Source organism: Pristiophorus japonicus, chromosome 22 (assembly GCF_044704955.1).
Source record: "Pristiophorus japonicus isolate sPriJap1 chromosome 22, sPriJap1.hap1, whole genome shotgun sequence".
NCBI classification, from domain to species: domain Eukaryota; kingdom Metazoa; phylum Chordata; class Chondrichthyes; family Pristiophoridae; genus Pristiophorus; species Pristiophorus japonicus.
The window spans coordinates 18,276,470-18,299,811 of record NC_091998.1 but is presented as its reverse complement, the minus strand read 5'-3'; the positions used below and the strand labels follow the sequence as shown (position 1 = coordinate 18,299,811).

Here is a 23,342-nt window from a genome sequence, read left to right as displayed (position 1 = left end):
GCCATTTAGGACTGAGATGAGGAGAAACTTCTTCACTCAGAGAGTTGTTAACCTGTGGAATTCTCTACCGCACAGAGTTGTTGATGCCAGTTCATTGGATATATTCAAGAGGGAGTTAGATATGGCCCTTACGGCTAAAGGGATCAAGGGGTATGGAGAGAAAACAGGAAAGGGGTACTGAGGTGAATGATCAGCCATGATCTTATTGAATGGTGTTGCAGGCTCAAAGGGCCGAATGGCCTATTCCCGCACCTATTTTCTATGTTTCTATGATCCAGGCTGACACTTCAGTGCAGTACTGATGTGGGTGCCGCCTTTCAGATGAGGTATTAAACTGAGACCCAGTCTACCTCATCAGGTGAATGTGGAAGATTCCATAGCACTGTTCAAAGAGGGGAATTCTCATGGCTTTTTGTAGGACACTGCTGCATGCAAATTGGCTGCTGTGTTTTCTGTATTACACGTGCCAAAAGAAACGGACAGTAATTGGGGGAGGGGGGGGGGGCGGTGCGGCAGGCAGGGAAAGAGAGCAGAATAGGGAGTGGAAGCAAAAGAGAAAACAAAGAAAATTACAGGAAAGGTAAGAGAGAGGGTAGAGAAATTCGGGAAGGAAACAGAAAATGTACTGGCGGAAGAAGGGAGAGGAGGGGAAATGGGGAAGGGAGGGGAGATGAGGAGGCCTGGAAGAGAGAAAAGGGAGGGTAGAGATAAAAAGAAAAAGATATTGTAAGCTCAATGCTAGAAGCTTTATTATTCAATATGATGTCTTCCAGCTTACATTTTAACTTGCCTCCCTTTAGAAGTATTTGATACCCATGAGCTTAAAATCACAAAAACAAAGCAATGCTCTCAATCAGGAATGGAATTATACCTCATTCTGCCAAAAGCATGTCGGGAACAACATTTTTGCACAAGTCAACACAGTACAAGGAAATGAGTAAGATTTCCATGGCTAGCCCAATTAAAACACCATATTGCCAGAATCATTTTTCACATTAGTTTACAGAAAAATTTAAATTTAAAAACACCAATTAAGAGTGTTGGGAAACCATATTAGTGACAGTATTTGTAATTGCTGTTAAATCGGTTTAAAGATTGCATGTTGTTGCAGTTATTCCCTTAATACTGCAGTTTATGCTCTAAAAATGCTGTGATTAGAATCACATCCATTTCTATGTACAAGTTACTGCCTTGGTTTGCTTATATTTCATGATTTGTTTCACAATAGCCCAAATCTATTCGCATTCACAAAATCTACAATGCCTTCTGAAGAATAATAATCAAGTTCTCTTAAAAAATACAAAATATAATGAGAGAACACATACATGCCTTACACAATTTATTCACTATTTATAATTTAATTCAAAAAGGCCGAAAAAACAAAAGTTAAGTATAAAATATAGCAATTATTTTATTGTCTCATTTGTGGCCTATTTTTGGAAACCACTGTAGAAATTAGTAAATCTGCAAGAAAAGGAAAATAGCTTGAAATATGCAGAAGTATAATGTTTACAATGCATAAGGAGACAAATCCCATAGTACTTACCCTGTACTTACCCATTTAAACGGCTTTGCTAATTTCAGCCAAAGTTGAGTCTTCAAGCTGGTTCAATCAGCTCTTCGCAGTCTGACACCAGTTAAAGGGGTAACTGATCGTGCAAGTATTTGCGTTTTAAATGAAATGTGTGGTCTGTACATCAAAATTAATACATATGCACATACAGAGACACATTAGTTTCCTAATCTGCAAGGAGAAATTTTTGATGGTTCCCCGTGATTCTTTAAATTTAAATTTCAGCCTTCTAACAAACGAGCATCAACCACAAAGGCATGCATTATCAATAAATTTCTTTTGACTTACTCAAGAAACAGAATCACTTTGCAAGTTACTGAAAATAACGTACCCTACTCTCAGGTCTACACCTTGATGTGGTGACAAGGTCCTACCAAGAGCTGGCGGGAGCATAACTCCTGGAAGAGCCACCTAAGCCGAGGATGACCATACATCCTCGTTTTCCGGGAACAGTCCCTGGATTAGGTACTGTGTCCCCGGGCAAACAACGTCCCCGGAAGAGTCCCTGGTTCAGGAAACTCGTCGCTGAATAAAATGTTTAGTGATTATAATTAGTTATCGCAGGTGCGGCTCATGTTTACAGTCAACATCCTTGGTCGTCACGTCCCCACTATGTCATAAAACCGGATGCCAGAACTGACCAATCAAGGCGGGGGGGTGGGTAAGCTGCATCTACATTATTATTAAATTAGATGAATAAAGTGGTCAGAGGCGGGATTATTCGGTGAAAGATATAGGGCGAGTGGGTGGTGTATTTGTGAAAGAGCAGAGTAAGAATGAAGCAAAGCGTGCCAAATTTAAGAAAGTAGGTTTATTTAACCACTATATTTTAAGTACTTGGATATGTTGTGTTCTTACGAAGAGATGCTTTATTCGATCCCTAGTTGTAAAGAACTCTGGTCCCCAAAATGTTATTTACTTTCCTAGATGCTGATTGAGTGGTTTCTTTTTCTTTCAAATTTCTAGCATTTAAAAAAAATCTTAAGTAATCAATCTTTACCATCCACAGATTCACTTTTTAAGGTCCTTTGTCTTTTTTTTTAAAAAAGCTTGTGTGCAGTGATACCGAAATAAATACTAGTAGTACAATAGTGGCACAGTTTAGTGGGAATGGGGTCATTGGAGCCAGGAAGTGGTGAGAGAAATCAAGGATGCCTAAAAATGTACAACACTGATACAGATGTATAAAACTGATATGAATGCTATGTTTAAATTGTTGTTTTGAACTGGAGATGAATTGTCCATTGAAGATGCTTTGAAATGCTAATGTGTTGGTATCCTGCTGAGATGTTAAAGTATTTTGCACTGTGACAATTATTATCTGTGGTTTTCAAGTTAAAGCTTTAGTTTTGTTCATGTATCTTTAAGACAATTTGATTCAGGAAGACTTTGAAAGGATGGAAGTTGAGAGAGTTAACATAAATTTGTTGCTACATCGTAAAAGAGATAATGGGCAGTTTTCTGGTTTGGTCTTTTAGAATCAAAAGAGGGAATAGGGACAAGCAAGATTAAACGTTTTCCACAGGAAGAAACTCCTGGGTTAGTATAAACAGACAAAACATGTGGTCAAAATCGTAAGACATCTTTCAGGTGGGTTCTTGAAACAAGAATCGAGACAAAGAACTAGAAGCCTTATTGGATATTAAGTTTTTAGGGGGACCTCGAGAGGCCAAAAGGTCTTGTCAATATCCAGGGTCAAGCCCACCCCTAAAAATAGAATAAATGTAGCCTCCTCAAGGTTACTCGCATAGACAGTGTGAGGGAAGGGCAAAACAGAAGTCGAGTTGGACGAACACTCTGAGTGATCCCATGCTTTACTGAAGGAAGCTCTAAATAGAGAAAGAGACTGCAAGCCAGAAAACTGCTCACGTGCGCCAGCCGTTTATCCGATCAGGATGAGTATTAACTAACTATTACAGTTACCGGTAGATGTTTTTGCCATATAACTAATGTGTTATATTCTGTCTTAAACTCTGATTAAACACAATATATCCACCAGATTGGTTTTACAGTTGATCGTGATTATTAAAGTGACCAGAGATGATAGCCTTAAACTTGGCTATTTTTAACAGAGAGTCTCATTCACATAGAAAGAGTAGGACTAAAAAGGGAAAACTTGAGAAAGACATGGGTTCCTGATTAGGGCGCAGGGGAGCCTTGGGTCAGGTTTGGCTTGCTCGATAAGAGGATTGAGGGGTGTGGCAGAGGCAGTTCAACAGATTGTCTTAATCTTTGTGACAAACAAGTCTGTGAGTTTCTTCCATGTGTTGCTGACAAGAACTTTGGAATTTCCATAAATATTTGAAATGATCTTAAACAAATAAATGCATTTGGAACACACTAAATTTCCAAAAATGATCGAGGATCATCTACCATACAAGAAAAATACAGTAAAACATTTGTAACCAACCAGACCTACTCAAACTTTTCGCATCAGAGTCGATACCTGCAGTATAATCGATTATTTTTAATCCATGGAAGCTGGTTTAGTATATTATTCTTTTCACATCCACGCTATATGTTCTAGGTTCAATTGCATATACTGTTCAATTAGTAGCCCATAATCACTGTATTTGACATAATTCACAATAAAATGTTTTTGTGGACTCTAAATATAAATCAAGGCATCCCGGAAACTTACTTGTCAAGGAAATCCTTGTCCACGACAGCACAGATGTCAAGAAGAGGATTTCCCATTCCAAACAGGGAATTTTCTCTGAAACCAAAGCACAAGGGCATGATTAGCTCACTGCCACGATACAATAGAACTGAAAGAGACACTTGCAACTTTTCCCAAAAGTCAGAAAAAAAACCATGTCAGGTGCTAGACTTCCCATTTTATTTTTTTTTAAAAGCAGAGAGAGATGTATGTATCAGGAAAACTTTTCATTAACAGTATTGGGTAAAGTTACAGTATGCAGCCTCCAGCATAATACCTTCTGAGCTTTGCGCAGTATTATCTGCATTCACAACGCGAAAAATTGCATTGAGCACCAGTCTGCGATCACAGCAATTATTTTGAATATTCCAAAGAGAATAGAAATTGCTGCCAAATGTTTTTTTTAATATCTGTTCGGCATGCGATAACTGATTGCACCACAGAATTACAAAATACAATTTTATACTCGCTATCCCCCAGGTGCAGTTAGTTACCACATTGCCAACAGAACCAACAAATGGAGACTAGCTCACTTGTCCGAAGTTGGTTGAATCACAACTAGCAGCTCTTTCATACCTCCTGTGGTCAGATACAAGCGGTAGAGGGCCTGCGAGAAAATCGCTTAACACTGCACAATTTCCAAATGAATTGGTTGGTATGGATCCATCTTATTTAAGCCATCAGATCAGCACAGGAACAGCACTAAAAATACGATCACTTGATGTTCACATCAGGGACCCATATACAGGAATCAAATTCACGCAAAATTAAACAAAAGAAAAAACAGCAGTAAGTGAATCCCAGCAAACAACTGCATGTTACAATTCAAACATAAAAATATTTGATTTAGAGGAGACTGTTACAAACATAAAGTCCCATAGAGATACAAGTTTCTGGGAACTACTTTGACAAATTATTTTTATGGCCCCAACAGATTCTCTACATCATCTTTACACAAGCTCTTTCTTTGACCATTACTGCAATAATGAATCTGAATCAATCAATAGCCAAGTAAGATCCTTCCACTTTGTTACAAAGACAATTTTTTAACTAAAGCAATAGTCTCCTTCACCAAAGTGTGCCAAGTAGACCCTGAACCATGACTGACACTTCTGATTTGTGAGACACTGCCCTTATTTTGCAAAGAAGGATGTGGTAGAACTAACTGGCATGTGTGTATGGTGGAAAGAAGTATGAATTTGGCAGACAAATTGAAAACATGTTATTTCAAAATTAGATAACGGCATTTCTGAAAGCAAGGGTGGGTCGTACTGTTCCAATGAAAAGTTGAATCAAAAACTGCATCAAGGTGTATTCATCACAATCCAGTAAGCTGATAACATACAATAAAGTATGTAATTCAGAGAACGTTGCGAGAACTTGCAGCTCCTTTATTATTACCTATATAACACAATGATATCAGCAGTACCAGAGCACAAACTCCAATTAAAGAATTTTGTGCAAATTAGACAGCACAAGGAAAGTTAATGTAAAACGAACGGTAAAAGAATTTTCAGAAGGTTTACGGAACTTGATTTTTTTTACTTATATGCCAATTTTATAGCTTGGTTCAGTTGGTAGCACCTTCAGCTGCAAGTCAAGCCCCATTATGGACTTAACACATAGTACTGTACTGGAGCTTCAGTCTACACTAAGTGCCCATCGTCAGAAGTGGCATCTTTTAGATGAGACATCAAACCGAGGCCCTATCTGCCTGCTCAGGGGGAGGGAAACAATCTCCTGGAACAATTTTATCTTTATGGCTTCCATTGAAGCCAATAGATGCCTAACTGCCCACAGCCTTTCCACTACCTAAAAGCATGTCAGAAATGTGATGGAATAATCTCCACTTGCAAAGAGAAGGAAAGTAAAAAAAAGACAGACAGCTGTGCGGTCCTTTCAAACTACCACGCATGCGTGTGATTCGCCATTGAAAAACCAGCAAGCCGGACGCGCGGGATGTACAGAGAGCTTTAATGGGAACATTGATAAAGGTTTGGTTTAATCTCACAAGTCAGGTTTTTGCTTTCTTTGCAACTTGTGGATTTGTAATGTAGCTAGATATATCAAATGGTTAAATTGTTCATTCCTAGGATGCTTTAGATTTGTTGTATCAATGTACAATTTCGCTGTGTTATTGAGATGCAAGGTGTGTGATTTGTGCCTGTTTGAATAAAACTTTGTCAATACATTTTGAAACAATGGGCCCTAGATGGTAAACAAGTTGGCATCTGGTATTTTGACACAAACTACTTCATTTCTAGGGGCCTCATTCACAATAACTGTAATCAGGACATAATGAATCATGAATGAATCATAATGAATATGCGGGACTAGAGACCTATAAAAATCTTGAGCTTTCCTTCACAATTTGTTGAGAGTGACAAGAACGAAATGTGTGAGGAAAAGTGGGGCAATTGCATTTATTTCTCTGTATTACTGCTGCTTGGAGTCATTGATCAGCAAAGACTTCAGCGAACAAAATGAAATATTTAACTTGCACATCATATTTGGTGTCAGATTAGAATTCTCTTACAGTATCCTAACTCTCACCAAGCCCGTTCACCCTGTGCTCATGGACCTACATTAGCTTGCCTTGAAGAGATGTGTGCTTGCTTCCCCAAATGTGGAGTAGTGCTTGGCACTTGGGAACTGTCCAATATGACAACTGAAATCAGGAGCCGTATTGGAAATTGCAAAGCAAACCAGTGTCCCATTCCTCCATGAAACAATGCATCAGATCATTCCTCAGTGTAGTCCTTGAGCAAAGCACTGTTTGGGGTTTGACACAAAAAAAACAATGATTTAGCATTACCCCCTATCTTTCTCAGGAAAAGATCTTTCCTCAGATATTAACATAGCGTGGCACAGAATTTACTGTCAGTGGCAAAGTGACGGTGATTGCCACTGACCTCGAAGAAAGCTGCCCACAAAGGTCCTGTGATCTGTGGCAAAAACATTAGGGGCTAGAAACTGGCCAAATGGCGCTAAGCACGTATAACGTCGTTTTGTTTTTTTAAGCGCTCAAATAGCGTAAAAAAATAAACACGCAAAATTGGCCAAATGCTTTTTTGGCAATCACTATAGCGGTAAAAGTGCGCTGTTTTTTGTGTGCTGAAACTCAATTTCTCAGCGGTAAAAAAAAAACGTCCGTACTGCGCATGCACCAAAAAAAAAATTCCCCCCCCCCCCCCGATCCTTCTGGCACCTTCCAGGTCACGAGCAGGGCGAGCCCTTGCATGCGCAGTACACCAGGGCTGAATCAGCTATTTTTATGGGGGGGATTTAAAGATCTGCAGACTTCAGCACAGTTCAGAAACATTTAATCAAAAATTAAAAATGCAGGGTGATTCAGCAAGAGGGCAAGAAAATTCACTCAAGATGCAAATGAGGCCCTGATCACTGCTGTAGAAGGCAGATAGAGGCGATCGAGGAAGGGTCATGGAAAACTACACCCATCTGCTGTAAAGCGTATGTGGAAAAGCATGGCTGAGCAGGTTTCCTCAGAGGACTTTATCCAGAGGGACCATGTCCAATGCAGGAAGAGATGGAATGACCATTGCAGGGTCATCAAAGTAATATTTTTATTTATGCACTCCAATTACTTAAATTGTAAATGTGACACATGTCGGTATCGCTAGGCTGAGTGTTGCACCTTATTTGCCATAAATGATCGTCACACATTATAAAGACTGCTTTTTGACATCTTAAAAGATGTTTCTGCACTTCGATGTGTTCCTGTTAAACCACTTCAATCTACCAGGGCCATTAAACAGAGCACTGTATTAAATGCACAGAGTATGGTGTAAGTGCTTTGATGACTATCTGTGTGCGTCACAAGAGCAGAAGGGCCCTCTTTAAAACTTTGTATTGTCATCTTTGCAGGGAAAGTTATTGCACAACTGCCAAGAGCAACAGAAAACAGGCGACAGTCCGGCAAAACTGGTTCCACTCACCAACCCTGAAAGTCGTGTGGCAGGTCTGATGGGTACCTTCGCAGAGATAGACTACCTGTGGGGGTGCTGACCCCACGCTGGAGAGGGAGGGTAAGTCCTGCAAAGTCCATGGTCTGGGTTGGCTCAATATTATGTACTGTCTGTGAACGAGGCTTCGGTTTATGTGATGTACTGATCGGCGGGCCAGGGTTCAATTAATGCAATGCACTGTCAGTCGTCGACCTGCAATGCAGTAGTCATAAGAACATAACAAATAGGAACAGGAGAAGGCCATACGGCCCCTCGAGCCTGCTCTGCCATTCAATAAAATCATGGCTGATCTGATCATGGACTCAGCTCCACTTTCCTGTTCGCTCCCCATAACCCCGTATCCCTTTATCGTTTAAGAAACTGTTTATTTCTGTCTTAAATTTATTCAATGTCCTAGCTTCCACTGCTCTGAGGCAGCAAATTCCTCAGAGAAAAAATGTCTCCTCATCTCTGTTTTAAATGGGCAGCCCCTTATCCTAAGATCATGCCCTCTCATTCTAGTCTCCTCCATCAGTGGAAACATCCTCTCTGCATCCACCTTTCAAGCCCCCTCAATCTTATACATTTCGATAAGATCACCTCTCATTCTTCTGAATTCCAATGAGTACTGCAGCACTTTGCAATTTTTCTCCATTTAAATAAATAACTAGCTCTTCAATTTTTTCTGCCAAAGTGCATAACCTCACACTTTCCAACGTTATACTCCATCTGCCAAAGTTTCGCCCACTCACGTAGCCTGTCTATGTCCTTTTGCATGTTTTTTGTGTCCTCCTCACACATTGCTTTTCCTCCCATCTTTGTATCATCAGCAAACTTGGCTACATTACACTCAGTCCCTTCATCCAAGTCATTAATATAGATTGTAAATAGTTGTGGTCCCAGCACTGATCCCTGCGGCACCCCACTAGTTACTGATTGCCAATCCGAGAATAAACCATTTATCCCGACTCTCTGTTTTCTGTTAGTTAGCCAATCCTCTATCCATGGTAATATATTAGCCCCAACCCTGTGAACTTTTAGCCTGTGCAGTAGCCTTTTATGTGGCACCTTGTCAAATGCCTTCTGGTCCTTCAAAATGAGCCTGCGCTACTTGAGCCTCCTGATGTCACCCTGCCCCCTCCCCTGCTGCTAACCAGTCGTCTGTTGTTTTCTATTTTGCAGATGTGGATTCCGAGTCATTCAATGCACCAGAGGAAGCCCCCAGCTCGACGGATGCCATGGTCAAGGACACTGATCTCAGCCTTGCTGAGGAAGAACAAAGTGTCATGGCTGGGGCCCACGCAGTCACTAACCACTTCAGCTGCAGCCACCAGTTCGTCGGATGAGGACACCACATTCCATGGTTATTCAGCATCCGAGGTCCCAGGTCCCAGTGGGTTGCAGCAAAGCACACCCAGGGCAGATGCCCGTATGCCATCTGTGTGGAGACTGAGTCGCCAAAGCCGCTCTGCCGAAAGGCAGACAGACAAGCGAATAGATTTGTTAGGACTGTCTGGGGAGAGCATCCAGCTCAGCTGACAGCTCCTCGAGGTCATGGGTAGGATCTCCGCAAACATTACATCACTATCTGCGGACAGAAGGGAGGGTTTTTAGCAGCTTGTAGTTGCAACAAGGCAGAACACAGAGGCTGTCAATGCCCAGTGGCAATTGACGGTCTCGACTCATGGCACTTCAATCCCCAGTGTCATGCCACCCAGACTGACAGCACCAGTGAGTGTGAGGCTGAGCAACAGGCTCACCACTCAGAAGCCGGTCCTTCCACAGTCCCAGCTTCTCCAGGGCTTCAAATGGTGTCTTCTATGTCTGTCCCCCAACAACAGCATCACCCGGTCCGTGCTGCTAATAAACTTCTTGGGACCACCGGGGGTAGGGGCAGGAGCAACAATTGACGAGGGCGGGGGGTAAAATTAGGGGGGGGTAAAGGTGGCTAAATGACGTTTGGTGCAGGGGTTATTGTTGTTCTTTCGTTCTTTTGTTGTTGTGTTGTTATTTAAGTAAAGTTGACATTTCAAAAGTTTTAACATTCAAAAATGTTATTGAAGTTACTAAATTAACGTTTAAAGTTTCATTAATGTACAACTGTACAAATGCTTAATAAATTTCAACTTATTTTTTCACCTAAACCAAACTTGTACAGTGTTTCATTTGACGATTAACGGGGAAATAATCAACATGGTGGGCTCAAGTGGGCAGTCAATGATGAAATGTGCCGTTCAACTTTCATGCAAAGCATTGAATTATCAGCTGCAGCTTTCCCCACTGGCTTTTGCACGAGGCCTCCTCCCTTGTCGTCGTGGGAGTGTTGATTCTGGAGACATGGGTTCCTTGTTCTCCTCCGCCCCCCCCTCTCCTGAGGTGGTTTTGCAATCCCCAGTGGCAAATCCTGTCCCCTCATGATGGCTAAGTTGTGTAGCATGCCACACACCACAATGAACTCAGCGACCTGCTCAGGGTAGTATTGCAGGGAGCCTCCAGAGTGATCCAGGCATCGGAAGTGCTGCTCCAACTGTCTTCTCGACAATGTTGCGTGTGGCTGTTTATGTAGCGATGCTCGGCTTCTGTCTGAGGGTTGTGGAGGGGGGTCATGAGCCAGGTGGCGAGCCCGTATCCTTTGTCCCCCAGCATCCAACTCTGGCCTTCTAGCTGACGCTCAAACTGCTGAGAGACAGTGCTCATGCAAGATGAAAGCATCATGGATGCTCCCTGGAAATTGTGCATTTACTGCCATGATGTGCTGAGTGTGGTCGCAGACTATCTGTACGTTCAGCGAGTGGTTATTCCTTTCGGTTTCGGTAAACCTCTGGATCCTCAAAAGGTGCTTGCAGGGCGATGTGCGTACAGTCAATGGCAGCCTGTACCTTGGGAAGCCAGCAATTCATGCAAAGCCGACAGCCCTCTCATTCTGAGCCTCCATGGTCATTGGTAAGTTTATGAAGTCCTTCCTGCGTGCATACAGTGCAGTAGTCACCTAGTGAATGCAGCAATGTGTAGCGAACTGCAAGATGGAGCATACATCCCCTACTGATGCCTGAAAGGAGCCAGAGGCATAGAAGGCAAGTGCCGCAGTCACCTTCACCTCGACGGGCAGTGCAGTCCTCCTCACGCTTGTAGGCTGTATGTCTGCCTTTATGAGCTGGTATATCTCTGTGACCACATCTTTTCGAAAGCGCAACCTTCTAATGCACTGTGCCTCAGACAGGTGCAGGTATGAGCGCTGTTCCCTGAAAACTCGTGGGGGGGGGGGGGTAAGGCTTCCACCCCATAAGTCTGTGAGCTCTTTGATTACACTGATAAAGCTGTTCAATAAGCCTTCTTCCAGGTCTCTGCTCCACAGAAAAAGCAGCCAGCAATAATGGCAGACATAGCAGAGGCCCCATTCTTTTTAACGTCTTTAAAAATGAAGCATAAACTCACAAAACGCTAAAGTGTAAAATGCAGCCTTCCCTCCAAATGCTTTCAGTCACTGAACTGTAGCTCCGTTTTTGAAGATAGTGCGTTAGCGCCGGTTTTGTAGTGAATCCGACCTAGTAACACTTGTATTTTTTGGGCGTTGTTTGTCGCGCTATTTAAAAATGGCGGCATTGACCAATTTTCCAAAAACGGTGGTATCGGAGCATTTGACACCCAGTGACGTCACAAAAATGGTCCAAAAAAAAGGGCGGACGGTAATTTTTTACCGCTGGCCAATATTGAAAAATGGTACATTTTTTTCGCGTCAAAAAATGGCGGTAAAACGGGTCCAATACTGGCTAATTTCTAGCCCAAGCTTTCTCAACCTTAATTCGATTGTAGCGCTGTCAAAAGGGGATCCCCAGCGTACAGCAGCAGTGATGTCACCAAGCTATGTATGCAGCCAATCACACTGAAGAATTCTCAGACAGCAAACCAGGAAATAAAAAGCACTGGTTATCATTTACTTTTTAAAAATTACAGAGAGTAAAATAAAGATTGGGACAACACATGGGATTAAAGTAGAAGCTGAAATATCACAAACAAACTTTTAAAAAATTAAAATATTTATTGAAAAAATCTAGTAATTTATCATAATGGGAAAATTTGACATTCCACAAATATAAAATTAGTTTTTCAGGGCCAGAATGGTTATTCAGCAGTCAATATGTTGTTAAAACCCCAGTTACACTTCATCGAACAAGACTTAACTTTTAATGGGGTGTTTAACAGCGATATTAGAGCAGAAAAGGAAACCTTTTTCAACAGTTCAAGTGATTCTACTGATTACCGGCTCTGGCGAGTTACACAGCGCAGCCTGTGGCAGAGCAGGAAATGACTGGCCACAACTTAAGGATTTTCACATTTATCTGCACATGCACTAAATCCTGAAGTTACAGTCAGTTTCAGAGGGGTAATGACGGCGAACATTAACAGTTTCAACACCATTACCACCACAAATTCTGGGCCCATGAGTTGTGTATGAAACTGAATCAGCGTAAAAGTGAATGGGAACATGCAACTACAGCTCCTCAACCCCCCTCCCTTAAAATTACTTAGATGGCAGAAACATTGTTTCTTTTTTGATATATTATAAAACATAAACGGAGTCATTTTTGGATAATCTACTATACACATCACTTAAAGTATGGAGCTCTAATATCATAATTATAAATACGACATTGTGGAAATCATAAAACAATCCAGAGAATAGCTTGGCTATCACTGACTGCCAGAATACTAAACACCAAGATGGAAGAGTCACCACTTGCAGCAGTTCCACAGCAGGTGTTATTACAAAAATATGTAGATACAAAGGAATCACTGAAATATGGTAATCTTATTGCAGGGTGCATGCAATTTCTGCAAACAATTCAAGCTTTGCTGTTACAGGACAAGGTATTAACTGGTCTTAAACTGACACCGTCTTAAAGTCATTCCCATACCCATTATTCTCCACGGATTTTTATTTTAGCTGACTGGCAACAAAAAATACCATATTTATAGTAATCCTTTTAAGTAACCATTAAAATATGCATCAAACTCCGTAATGTGAATATTTAGTTCAACACTAAGGATTTTAAGGATTTGTTTCAATATTTTTTTAAGTGAATTAATTATTCCACTGGAAACGCAAGACTTTTCCCACTGAAAAATATGTAGATGATACACTCCCAAAATCCACAACCGTCAAATGTTTTAGTTAAAAAAGTACTGAAATATTCTATATAAGAATCTAAAGTATAATGAGTTATTCCAAAAGCAAAATACTGCGGATGCTGGAATCTGAAATATAAACAAAGAATGCTGGAAATCTCAACAGGTCAGGCAGCATCTGTAGAGAGAAAAACAGAGTTAACGTCATCGACCCTCCGTCAGAACTGCCGAATATTCAAAAAAAAAGAAGAAAAAAACATAAGATGGGGGGGAAGGGAGTCAAAGATGGCCAGAGGTTATGCTCTGAAATTGTTGAACTCGATGTTGAGTCCAGAAGGCTGTAAAAGTGCCTAAACAAAAGATGAGGTGCTGTTCCGAAACACTGACTCTGTTTTTCTCTCCATAGATGCTGCCTGACCCATTGAGATTTCCAGCATTCTGTTTTTATAATGAGTTATTGTTCAGATCTTTCAAATTATATTTTTGGTTTTCTGAACCATTGCTTCAGTTTTAAAAAAAAAACAAGTGATACAAGCTGCTATAATTAATTTGAATATTTTTCCATAGTGATCTTTGGAAAGGAGCTGGGAGGAGTTCTAGACCCCAATGGTGTGAAGGAGTTGAATTAACAAAATATAGTCCAAAAGCACTGCACCACACACTGGACACGAGATTGCCACACAGTCTGCCCACAAACTGAATTGCAATGTCCGGACCATCTGGATAGGCGAGTTCCCGTTTAGCAATCGTTTCTTTAAAAGCGAGAGAGTAAGAGATAAATTATTGATTATACGTTAAGATATCTTAGAATCATTTACATGTTCTACACTTTCGGAATTTAAAACATCGTGGATACTTTAGCATCGCACACTATAACAATAACCAAACAGCTTAACTTTGGATCAACGTGTTCTGCTGCTTTAAATCGTACAAGCTTCAGTGTGTAGTTCAGTGCGACAGTGCATGTCAACTTTTAAAATCGCTATCTGGATCCCTGTCAAACCAAATGTGACAGCGGAAAAGTTGGATTTTAAACCCCAGAACCCACACAATAACCTGATTAAAAAGCATAACTGCACGTGGTATAAATTCGAGAGGGGGGGAAGAGAGAAGGAGAACGCATTCTGCATTAACGGGTAGGAAAATAACATCTGGAAACAGAAGAAAACACGCCTCAAAACAATGAGAAACCAGTTTAACTTCAACAGGACACGCGGAATTGCCGTGCGTCTAACCAAGCGATCCTGTTTTAAGCAAATCATTAGAATTTGATTGAGCTTAACCAAAATGTCGGAAAATTCTTTGATTCGAAGTGTTGAAGTGGAATTATTCCACCGTCAAATGAATTTGCTCTGAACAGCAAACATTGCAGAACAACCGGTACAGCGATCGCTTAAAGTTGTGAATTTGAAGAGCGCGCAGCGAAACCCAATCCCCCTTTCCACATGGAGAAGGTTAGCACATGTAAAACCTGCAATGATTTCCATCATGGTCTGTTACTGTCAGTACGCAAAGGAATCGTTCCTCTGTGCAACAGGTGCTTTCCAAGACATGCATCTCGAAAATGCCTGACACGAGACTGCGCATAAAATACGCGGACTATGGTTGCTGCAATATTTTAAGTATGATATATCTCCCACTTGCTATCCTCTCACCCACTAACTGCATTCACAGCAACTGACAGTGGACTGCAATTAAAAACACTCAAAAAGGGTAAAAAGGCCACAACACATAAACATACTGTGAAATAAATGCAAGAACGGCCAAATTAGGTACACCAAGTCGATCCGCAACCCATTAACATCATTTACCTCAAGCACGTCATTGTAGATCAGGTTGCTAAACGCGATATAGAAGCAGCAGCCTGAATGAACAAATAACAGAACAGAACACACCGCCTGTCTCCGATTCACGCTCGTGTCTCACCAAACTGACATCCGTGAAATGTATCAATCTAACCTGGAACCGGAAACCCCGCCCCCACCGCTGCCCATTCATCGTCTGCTTCCATTCACAACGCCGCAGGCTCCAGCAAGAGCTCCGATTGACGGGGCCGACGGCCAATCACTCCACCCCTTCTTCCAAACATTTTCCACTCGAGCTCTTCGCGTCAGCGATTTTGCGGTGTTTGCAGTTTTTTTAAAAAAACAAGCTTCTTGCAAGCATGATCGAATTAACGTTGCTCCCATTTCATTTTGGAAAACGTTCAGATGACAGAAAACGCTCATGGCTCATCAAAATTACGTAAAATTCTCAACTTTAGTTATCGTGCGGCCTCTCAAAGCATTGAATGGTAAATATTTTACAATTTTCACGCAAGTGAACACTTTTGTCTACGAGAATAATATGGAAAATATCAGGGATATTTGATGGGGAGGTCCTCTAAGCACACACGTACCAACTGGAAAATTAAAAATCACATCTCAGAGCAAAAACATGTATGTAATAATGTAGTGGAATAAATGCAAGGACAGTTTAGGCCAGTGCTCTCCATCCAAATGCCAGCAGGAATGTTTAAAAGTGAGTGCAAGGATGAATATATTCTTTATAATCTTGTGTAAATGTTTATGTATTGAAAAGCAAGTAAACCCTATCTATCAAAAACATGCCAAAATTATCTACTCTCTTCGGTCTCGTGAGCATTTTGCAAGTGAAAACTAGAGGTTTTACAATGGGGCAAAGTTTTGATTTTCTATCTAATGTTTTTCTATAAAGTTAGCTAAAGGGAAGTTGTTAATGCGAGCAGAGTATACTACAAAGCATTAAGAGTGCAAATATACCAATAAGTTTGCACTGATGCTGGAGCGCGGGCCCCAGCAACATCATGGGCCACCCCAACTTGAGAGGGAACACCACCGCAGGTCGGGAGGATAAAAGAGCTGGAGCATGCCACGACAACTTCCAGCGCGAGCTGCTCCAAGTGTGCATCGACTTCCAGGTGGGCGACTAGGTAACATCATCAAACCCCAGGTCGCCATTTGGAGCGGGGGCAGAAACATCGGTGAAGCCCAGGTACAGCAGAAAAGCGGGATAGTCAGGGCGGATGAGCGGCAAGAGATCGTGGCGGAGGTGCGGCGAATGTTTAAGAGGCGGAGAATCGGCGAGAGATCAGCGCAGAAGTGCGACAAATGATCGGAGCGGTGGGATCGTGGCTGGGACTCGGCGAGTGATCGTGGCGGAGGTGCGGCGAATGATTGGTGCGGAGGTATGGTGAGAGATCGTGGCGGAGAATATTTTGTGGTAGGTGCGGCGAATGAGGGTACAGGACCCAGAAGAGCAAAGGGCTCAAGGGCAGTACGGGCCAGCCCACACTGCGATATGTGTGTGCACTATGTCCGTGAAGCAGAGCAGGTCTCCAGTCGTCCTGGTTAACCCTTGCCCCTGGATAAAGGTCTAGCTAGCTAGCACTGTCCAGCCCATATGGTGGCTGATGTGCAACGGTCACCACATGTTAAAAAAAATCCACGCACAGACATCTTCCACCCCTGGAGTTCAGGACTGGAATATCGGGTCCTTCATTGAAACATCTGCAAACTCATCCCTTTTGGTGTGGAAGCAAGTCATCCTTGTTTGAAGGACCGCCTATGATGATGTAAAGGGGTATTTGGGTGCATATCAATACAAACTATCAAGCTAACTAAAGAGGAGAAATGTTAGATCTCGAAGGAGTCCGAACCGTGGTGAGTTTGTACAAGAGTGTATACCATTAATATTAGAGTGCTGCCTCTGAAGGCACTGCAGTGTTTCGTTCGGAAAGAACACGTGCACAGACCCACATGCAAATGTCAACTGTGACTCAGTGGGTAGCAGTCGCCCGAGTCAGAAGGTTGTGGGTTCAAGTCCCACTCCACAGACTTGAGCACAAAAACTTGGCTGTGCTGAGGGAGTCTTTTGGATGAGACATTAAACCGAGGCCCCCGTCTGCTCACTCAAGTGAATGTAAAAGATCCCATGGCAGTATTGTGAAGAAGAGCAGGCGTGTTATCCCTCGTATCCTGGCCAATATTTACCCCTCAATCAACATAACAATAAAATGGATTATCTGGTCATTATCACATTGCTGTTTGTGGGAGCTTGCTGTGTGCATATTGGCTGTCGTATTTCGCACATTACAACAGTGACTACACTTCAGTAAGTTCTTAATTGGTTGTAAGGCCAGAGAGGGTGCAGAGAAGATTTGCAAGGATAATACTAGAAATGTGAGGGAAGACATGTCAGGAAAGGATGAACAGGCTGGATCTCTTTTCTCTTGAAAAAAGTCTGAGGGATGATCTAATAGAGGTCTTTAAAATTATGAACGGTTTTGATAAGAGTGGCTAGAGAGATAATGTTTCCACTTTTGGGGAAGAGCATAACTCGAGGCCATCAAAACAAGATAGTTACCAAGAAATCCAATAGGGAATTCAGAGGAAACTTCTTTACCCAAAGAGTGTGAGAATGTGCAACTTGCTACCACAGGGAGCGGTTAAAGTGAATAGTATAGATGCATTTAAGTGGAGGCTAGACAAGCACATGAACGGAGAAAGGAATAGCGGGTTATGCTGCTAGATTTCGATGAGGAAAGACGGGACAAGGCTCGATTGAAGCATAAATGCCGACATGGACTGGTTGGGCCGAATGGCCTGTTTCTGTGCCGTATATCCTATGTAATCCTATGTAAAAGCTCTTTAAGATGTCCAGTGGTCGTGAAAGACGTTATATAATTGCAAATCTTTTTTTCTTCCTGGTCCTTCAAAATAAAAGGACCTAGTCTATGAAAAATACTTAATTTTCACACATCTTTCCATGGTGTGGGTCAACATTTGTAACATATAGTTTGTGTACTGATGGCACTAATTTATATTAATTTTGTAAGCAGTGTATTAATATAAATGAGGTGATGCACAGGCCTCTAGAGATCAGGAGAACCAGGTTGAAGGTATAAGAACGTAGAAAATGTTCTGTATGAGTTGCTTGTACAAATCCAGTCTTTACCAATAATTTTCTTTATTCTATATCAACATCTACATTTGGTAATGTGAGCATATGTGCACACTTAAAAAGCTATTTAGTTACCAAAGTTTCTCTCCCAGCAAGGATGAACATCAGAAATGTGAATGAGCAGCACCAATTTCCGTCACTGAACTCTGGTTACACAATAATTCAATGGAAACCCTGCGCTGTAAGGCCCTTTAACAATAATAGTATGCAATGAAAATAGCAAAAACAAAACAAACTTAAAAACATTAAGTGTTTTTCATAAATAAGCTCAGTACTAATAAGTTTCAGCTCCTATTTTTATTTCTGAAATATGTGGGGGCTGTTCACGAAAGAGAAGTGATTAGATGTGGAAAAACAAGTCCAGACCAAAATAAAATATATATGAGCCTCCTGGAAATACATGCACATTTATACCACTGTTCCATGCTTGTGACGCTGAGAAGTCATCAAATAAACATTTTAATGAAGGCATTAAAAGATTCAAAGACAATTCTAATGTTATGTTCAATCATGGTGTTGTGTGCAGTATCTTTTTTTGAATTTTCTTCACAGCTTAAGATCTTATTTTAGACATTAGAAATGTCAGTTACTGAGGGACAAACTGGTGAATGAATTCTTTTCAGAAACCATTGTGATTTGTGGGGGAATATATAGATATGAGCATTGTGCAGAATACTAACTGTGATGTGACACGCAAAATTTGACTTTTCAAATCAGCATTTAAATTGAAACTCCCATCAGCACCACCTAGTGTTTCACAACCAGGGTTACAGCAATGTGGGCATTTTAATACAGAATTTTCTATATAAAAAAAATTGACTTAGGACTTTTTAATTGGGACATGCAACACACATAATTTAAGAAAATATAGGTGTGTGTTTAATAAAGCAGCTATATATTTACTGTTCAGACAGATTCCTTCCATTCCTAGGCCCCCCTGCTTTCTCTTTAAACTTGATAAACAATTGAACATGCCACTTTGCCACCATCCCGTACATTACTCCACTGATCAAAAATATGCAACTACATGGCCCTGAACTGAGATCAACATATTTGTATTAAGTAAGGGCATCAAGAGATTATGGAACAAAGGCAGGTAAATGATGTTGAGGTACAGATCAGCTGTGATCTAACTGAATTGCAGAAAAGCTCAAGGAACTGAATGCCCGACTGTTCCTATGCAAATTATTTTTCCCTGAATTGTCCAGTTCCCCACGATGCAGGCACAGATTTATTATGATATGAAGCAAGCAAAATGGTTGAAATATGTACCCACAATGGGAAGGAAAACCTTAGATGGTTCTGACCTGACTCACGCTTAAACTTTTCTATACTCCTCGATAAAGTCAAAGCCTATCCTAGACATGAATACTACTTCCATATTTGAGCACCTCCCTTACATTCGTGGACATGATAAAAAGCTTTGACAGTTAATACGTGATTCCGCTCTCATCATTCCCCATTGCCAACTTTCTTGCTTCCTCTATTTCATTAATTCTCTCACAGTCGGTGCCTTCCCTGATCCTTCCGCTTATGCTTCCTCTCTTCTACAAATCCACTGTCTAACATGCTGTTCCATCTGGTCCCTACATACTCATTATATTGGGAATAAACCCCAGTTACGACTCCCAACATTTCCTCGAACTCTTAATCCCTTTCCACCTTCCCTACTCCTAGAATCTTAGCATCACATAATCACTGCCTTCTGATTTAACATAGAATCATAGAAAATAGGTGCAGGAGTCGGCCATTCGGCCCTTCGAGCCTGCACCACCATTCAATATGATCATGGCTAATCATGCATTTCAGTACCCCATTCCTGCTTTCTCTCCATACCCCTTGATCCCTTTAGCCATGAGGGCCACATCTAACTCCCTTTTGAATATATCTGACGAACTGGCCCCAACAACTTTCTGTGGTAGAGAATTCCACATGACCACAACTCTCTGAGTGAAGAAGTTTCTCCTCATCTCGGTCCTAAATGGCTTACCCCTTTATCTTTAGACTGTGACCCCTGGTTCTGGACTTCCCCAACATCGAGAACATTCTTCCTGCATTTAACCTGTCCAATCCCGTCAGAATTTTATGTTTCAATGAGATCCCTTCTCATTCTTCGAAATTCCACTGAATACAAGCCTAATCGATCCAGTCTTTATTCATATGTCAGTCCTGTCATCCCGGGAATTAGTCTGGTGAACCTTCACTGCACTCCCTCAATAACAAGAATGTCCTTCCTCAGATTTGGAGACCAAAACTGTACACAATATTCAAGGGGTGGCCTTATCAAGGCCCTGTACAACTGTAGTAAAACCTCCCTGCTCCTGTACTCGAATCCTCTCGCTATGAAGGTCAAATTGCCATTTGCTTTCTTTACTGCCTGCTGCACCTGTATACTAACCTTCAATGACTGATGTACCATGACACCCAGGTCCCGTTGCACCTCCCCCTTTACCAATCTGTCACCATTCAGATAATAATCAGCCCTCCTGTTTTTACCACCAAAGTGGATAACCTCACATATATCCACATTATACCGCATCTGCCATGTATTTGCCCACTTACCTAACCTGTCCAAATCACCCTGCAGCCTCTTAGCATCCTCTTCACAGCTCACACTGCCATCCAGCTTAGTGTCATCTGCAAACTTGGAGATATTACATTCAATTCCTTCGTCTAAATCATTAATATATATTGTAAATAGCTGGGGTCCCAGCACTGAACCTTGCGGTACCCCACTAGTCACTGCCTGCCATTCTGAAAAGGACCCGTTTATTCCTACTCTTTGCTTCCTATCTGCCAACCAGTTCTCTATCCACATCAGTACATTACCCCCAATACCATGTGCTTTAATTTTGCACACTAATCTCTTCTGTGGGACCTTGTCAAAACCCTTTTGAAAGTCTAAATACACCGCATCCACTGGCTCCCCCCTTGTCCACTCTACTAGTTACATCCTCAAAAAATTCTGGAAGATTTGTCAAGCATGATTTCCTTTTCATAAAGCCATGCTGACTTGGACCAATCCTGTCACTGCTTTCCAAATGCGCTGATATTACATCTTTAATAATTGATTCCAACATTTTCCCCACCACCGATATCAGGCTATAATTCCCTGTTTTCTCTCTCCCTCCTTTTTTTAAAAAGGTGAGGTTACATTAGCTATCCTCCAGTCCATAGGAACTGATCCAGAGTCGATAGAATGTTGGAAAATGACCACCAATGCATCCACTATTTCTAGGGCCACTTCCTTAAGTACTCTGGGATGCAGACTAACAGGCCCTGGGGATTTATCGGCCTTCAATCCCATCAATTTCCCTAACATAATTTGCTGACTAATAAGGATTTCCTTTAGTTCGTCCTTCTCGCTAGACCCTCGTTCCCCTAGTATTTCATCTTCTGTTTTACTTTTCCAACCTTGTGGTATCCTGCACTGTGAGTCTCGACCCTTCATCTTGGCAACTGAAAAAAGAATCTCTATTCGTTCCATCTCTATGAACACCATGGATGAAGAAAGATAATGGTCAAATTGAAACTAAAGAAAAAGGCATACACTAAGCAATGTTCCCGCTAATTTGTTTTGGCTGCACGGCCCATTCAAATTATTGCACATGCGTAGTTTTTTTCCATTATAAAGCGGTTAAGCAGGACGGGAACACCAACACTAAGTACATAGACAACAAAGGAAAGAAGTTACAAAAAAATTAGGAAAGCAAAGAGGAAGTACAAAATTAAATGATCAAGGAATGTAAAAATAAATAGGCAAATATTCTATAGACACAAATAAAAGAAAAATCAGGATAGGGATAGGACCACGAAAGGATACACAAGATCAACTCACTGGTAATGATAGCGAAATGGCATAAATATTGAAGTGTTACTTTGGCTCTGTATTTACCAGGGAGACTAACAGAGTGGACATGACATTAGAAGAGATTAAAAAAGGATATAACAACATTTAAGACAGAAAGAGGGGAGATAATTGATAAACAAATCAAACTTTAGAATGGATAAAACACCTGGTTCAGACAGATTACATCCATACATATTAAAAGTAGTTAAGGAAGAGATAGCGTAGGCATTATTACATATATGCGCTGTGGGATTTTTTACTATGTTAAAGGCACTATATAAATACAAGTTGTTGTTGTTATAAAAGGGAATAGTGCCAGAGGACTGGGGAATAGCTAATGTTATTCCTACGTTTAAAAGGGGAGTTAGAACAAGTCTAGGAAACTACAAATCAATTAGCTTAAAGTCAGTGGTAAGAAAGATAATGTAATCTTTACTCAAAGATGTCATAGAAAATAATCTGAAAACCAAAAATGGAATGAAAAGTAGTCAGCACGGACTTCAAATGGGAAAGTAATGATTGACCAATATTGAATTCTTTGAAGAATTAACAGAAAGAGTAGACAATGATAATGCAGTAATACATGTAGTACATTTGGATTTTCAAAAGGCCTTCAATAAGATACCACATAGTAGAAGCATGACGACGGTCAGAACATGTGGAGTCAGGGGACAAGTAACAGAATGGATAGCAAGCTGGCTACAAAACAGAAAGAGAGTAGGGGTTAAGAGTAGTTACTCAGACTGGCAAAAGGTGGGAAATGGTATTCCACAGGGATTAGTGCTGGGACCACTGTTGTTTGCAATTTACATTAACGATTTGGACTCGGGAATCATAAGTACAATTTCAAAATTTGCAGATCCAAATTGGAAAGTCAGTTCATACTGAGGAAGAATGCAACAACACACAAGAAGACATTAATAAACTTGCAGAATGGGTGTATAATTGGCAAATTAATTTCAATGTAGAAAAATGTATGGTTGTGCATTTTGAGAGGAAGAATAAGGAAGCCACACACTGCTTGGATAATCAATCGGGTAGAGAAGCAGAAAGATCTAGGGGTACATAGATACACAAATCTCAAAAAGTAACGACACAGGTTAATGAGGCCATAAAAAAAGCAACCCAAGCAACAGGGTTCATCTCTAGAAGGATCGAACTGAAAAGCAGATAAATTATGCTAAACAT

At 41.1% G+C, this 23,342-nt stretch overlaps 2 protein-coding genes and 1 long non-coding RNA gene across 8 annotated transcripts in view; 2 read left to right on the top strand and 1 right to left on the bottom strand.

Annotated features, from left to right (window-relative positions):
- Positions 1 to 23,342, top strand: part of LOC139234881 (erlin-1-like) — an 843,171-nt gene that overhangs the window by 395,955 nt on the left and 423,874 nt on the right. The gene's annotated exons all lie outside the window — the stretch shown is intronic.
- Positions 1 to 23,342, bottom strand: part of LOC139234878 (adenosine kinase-like) — a 274,129-nt gene that overhangs the window by 232,550 nt on the left and 18,237 nt on the right. For 5 of the 6 annotated variants that reach the window (XM_070865697.1, XM_070865696.1, XM_070865692.1 and 2 more), the window contains one exon: positions 4,215 to 4,289. In XM_070865697.1, coding sequence (XP_070721798.1) covers positions 4,215 to 4,289 — 75 coding nt within the window. Of the gene's footprint in view, positions 1 to 4,214; positions 4,290 to 15,135; positions 15,250 to 23,342 lie in introns of those variants that run through there. The other variant, XM_070865694.1, reaches the window with a different exon arrangement.
- Positions 7,661 to 9,963, top strand: LOC139234696 (uncharacterized). The gene is made up of 3 exons (XR_011588329.1): positions 7,661 to 7,807; positions 8,118 to 8,278; positions 9,380 to 9,963. It is a non-coding gene; the product is annotated as an uncharacterized lncRNA (long non-coding RNA).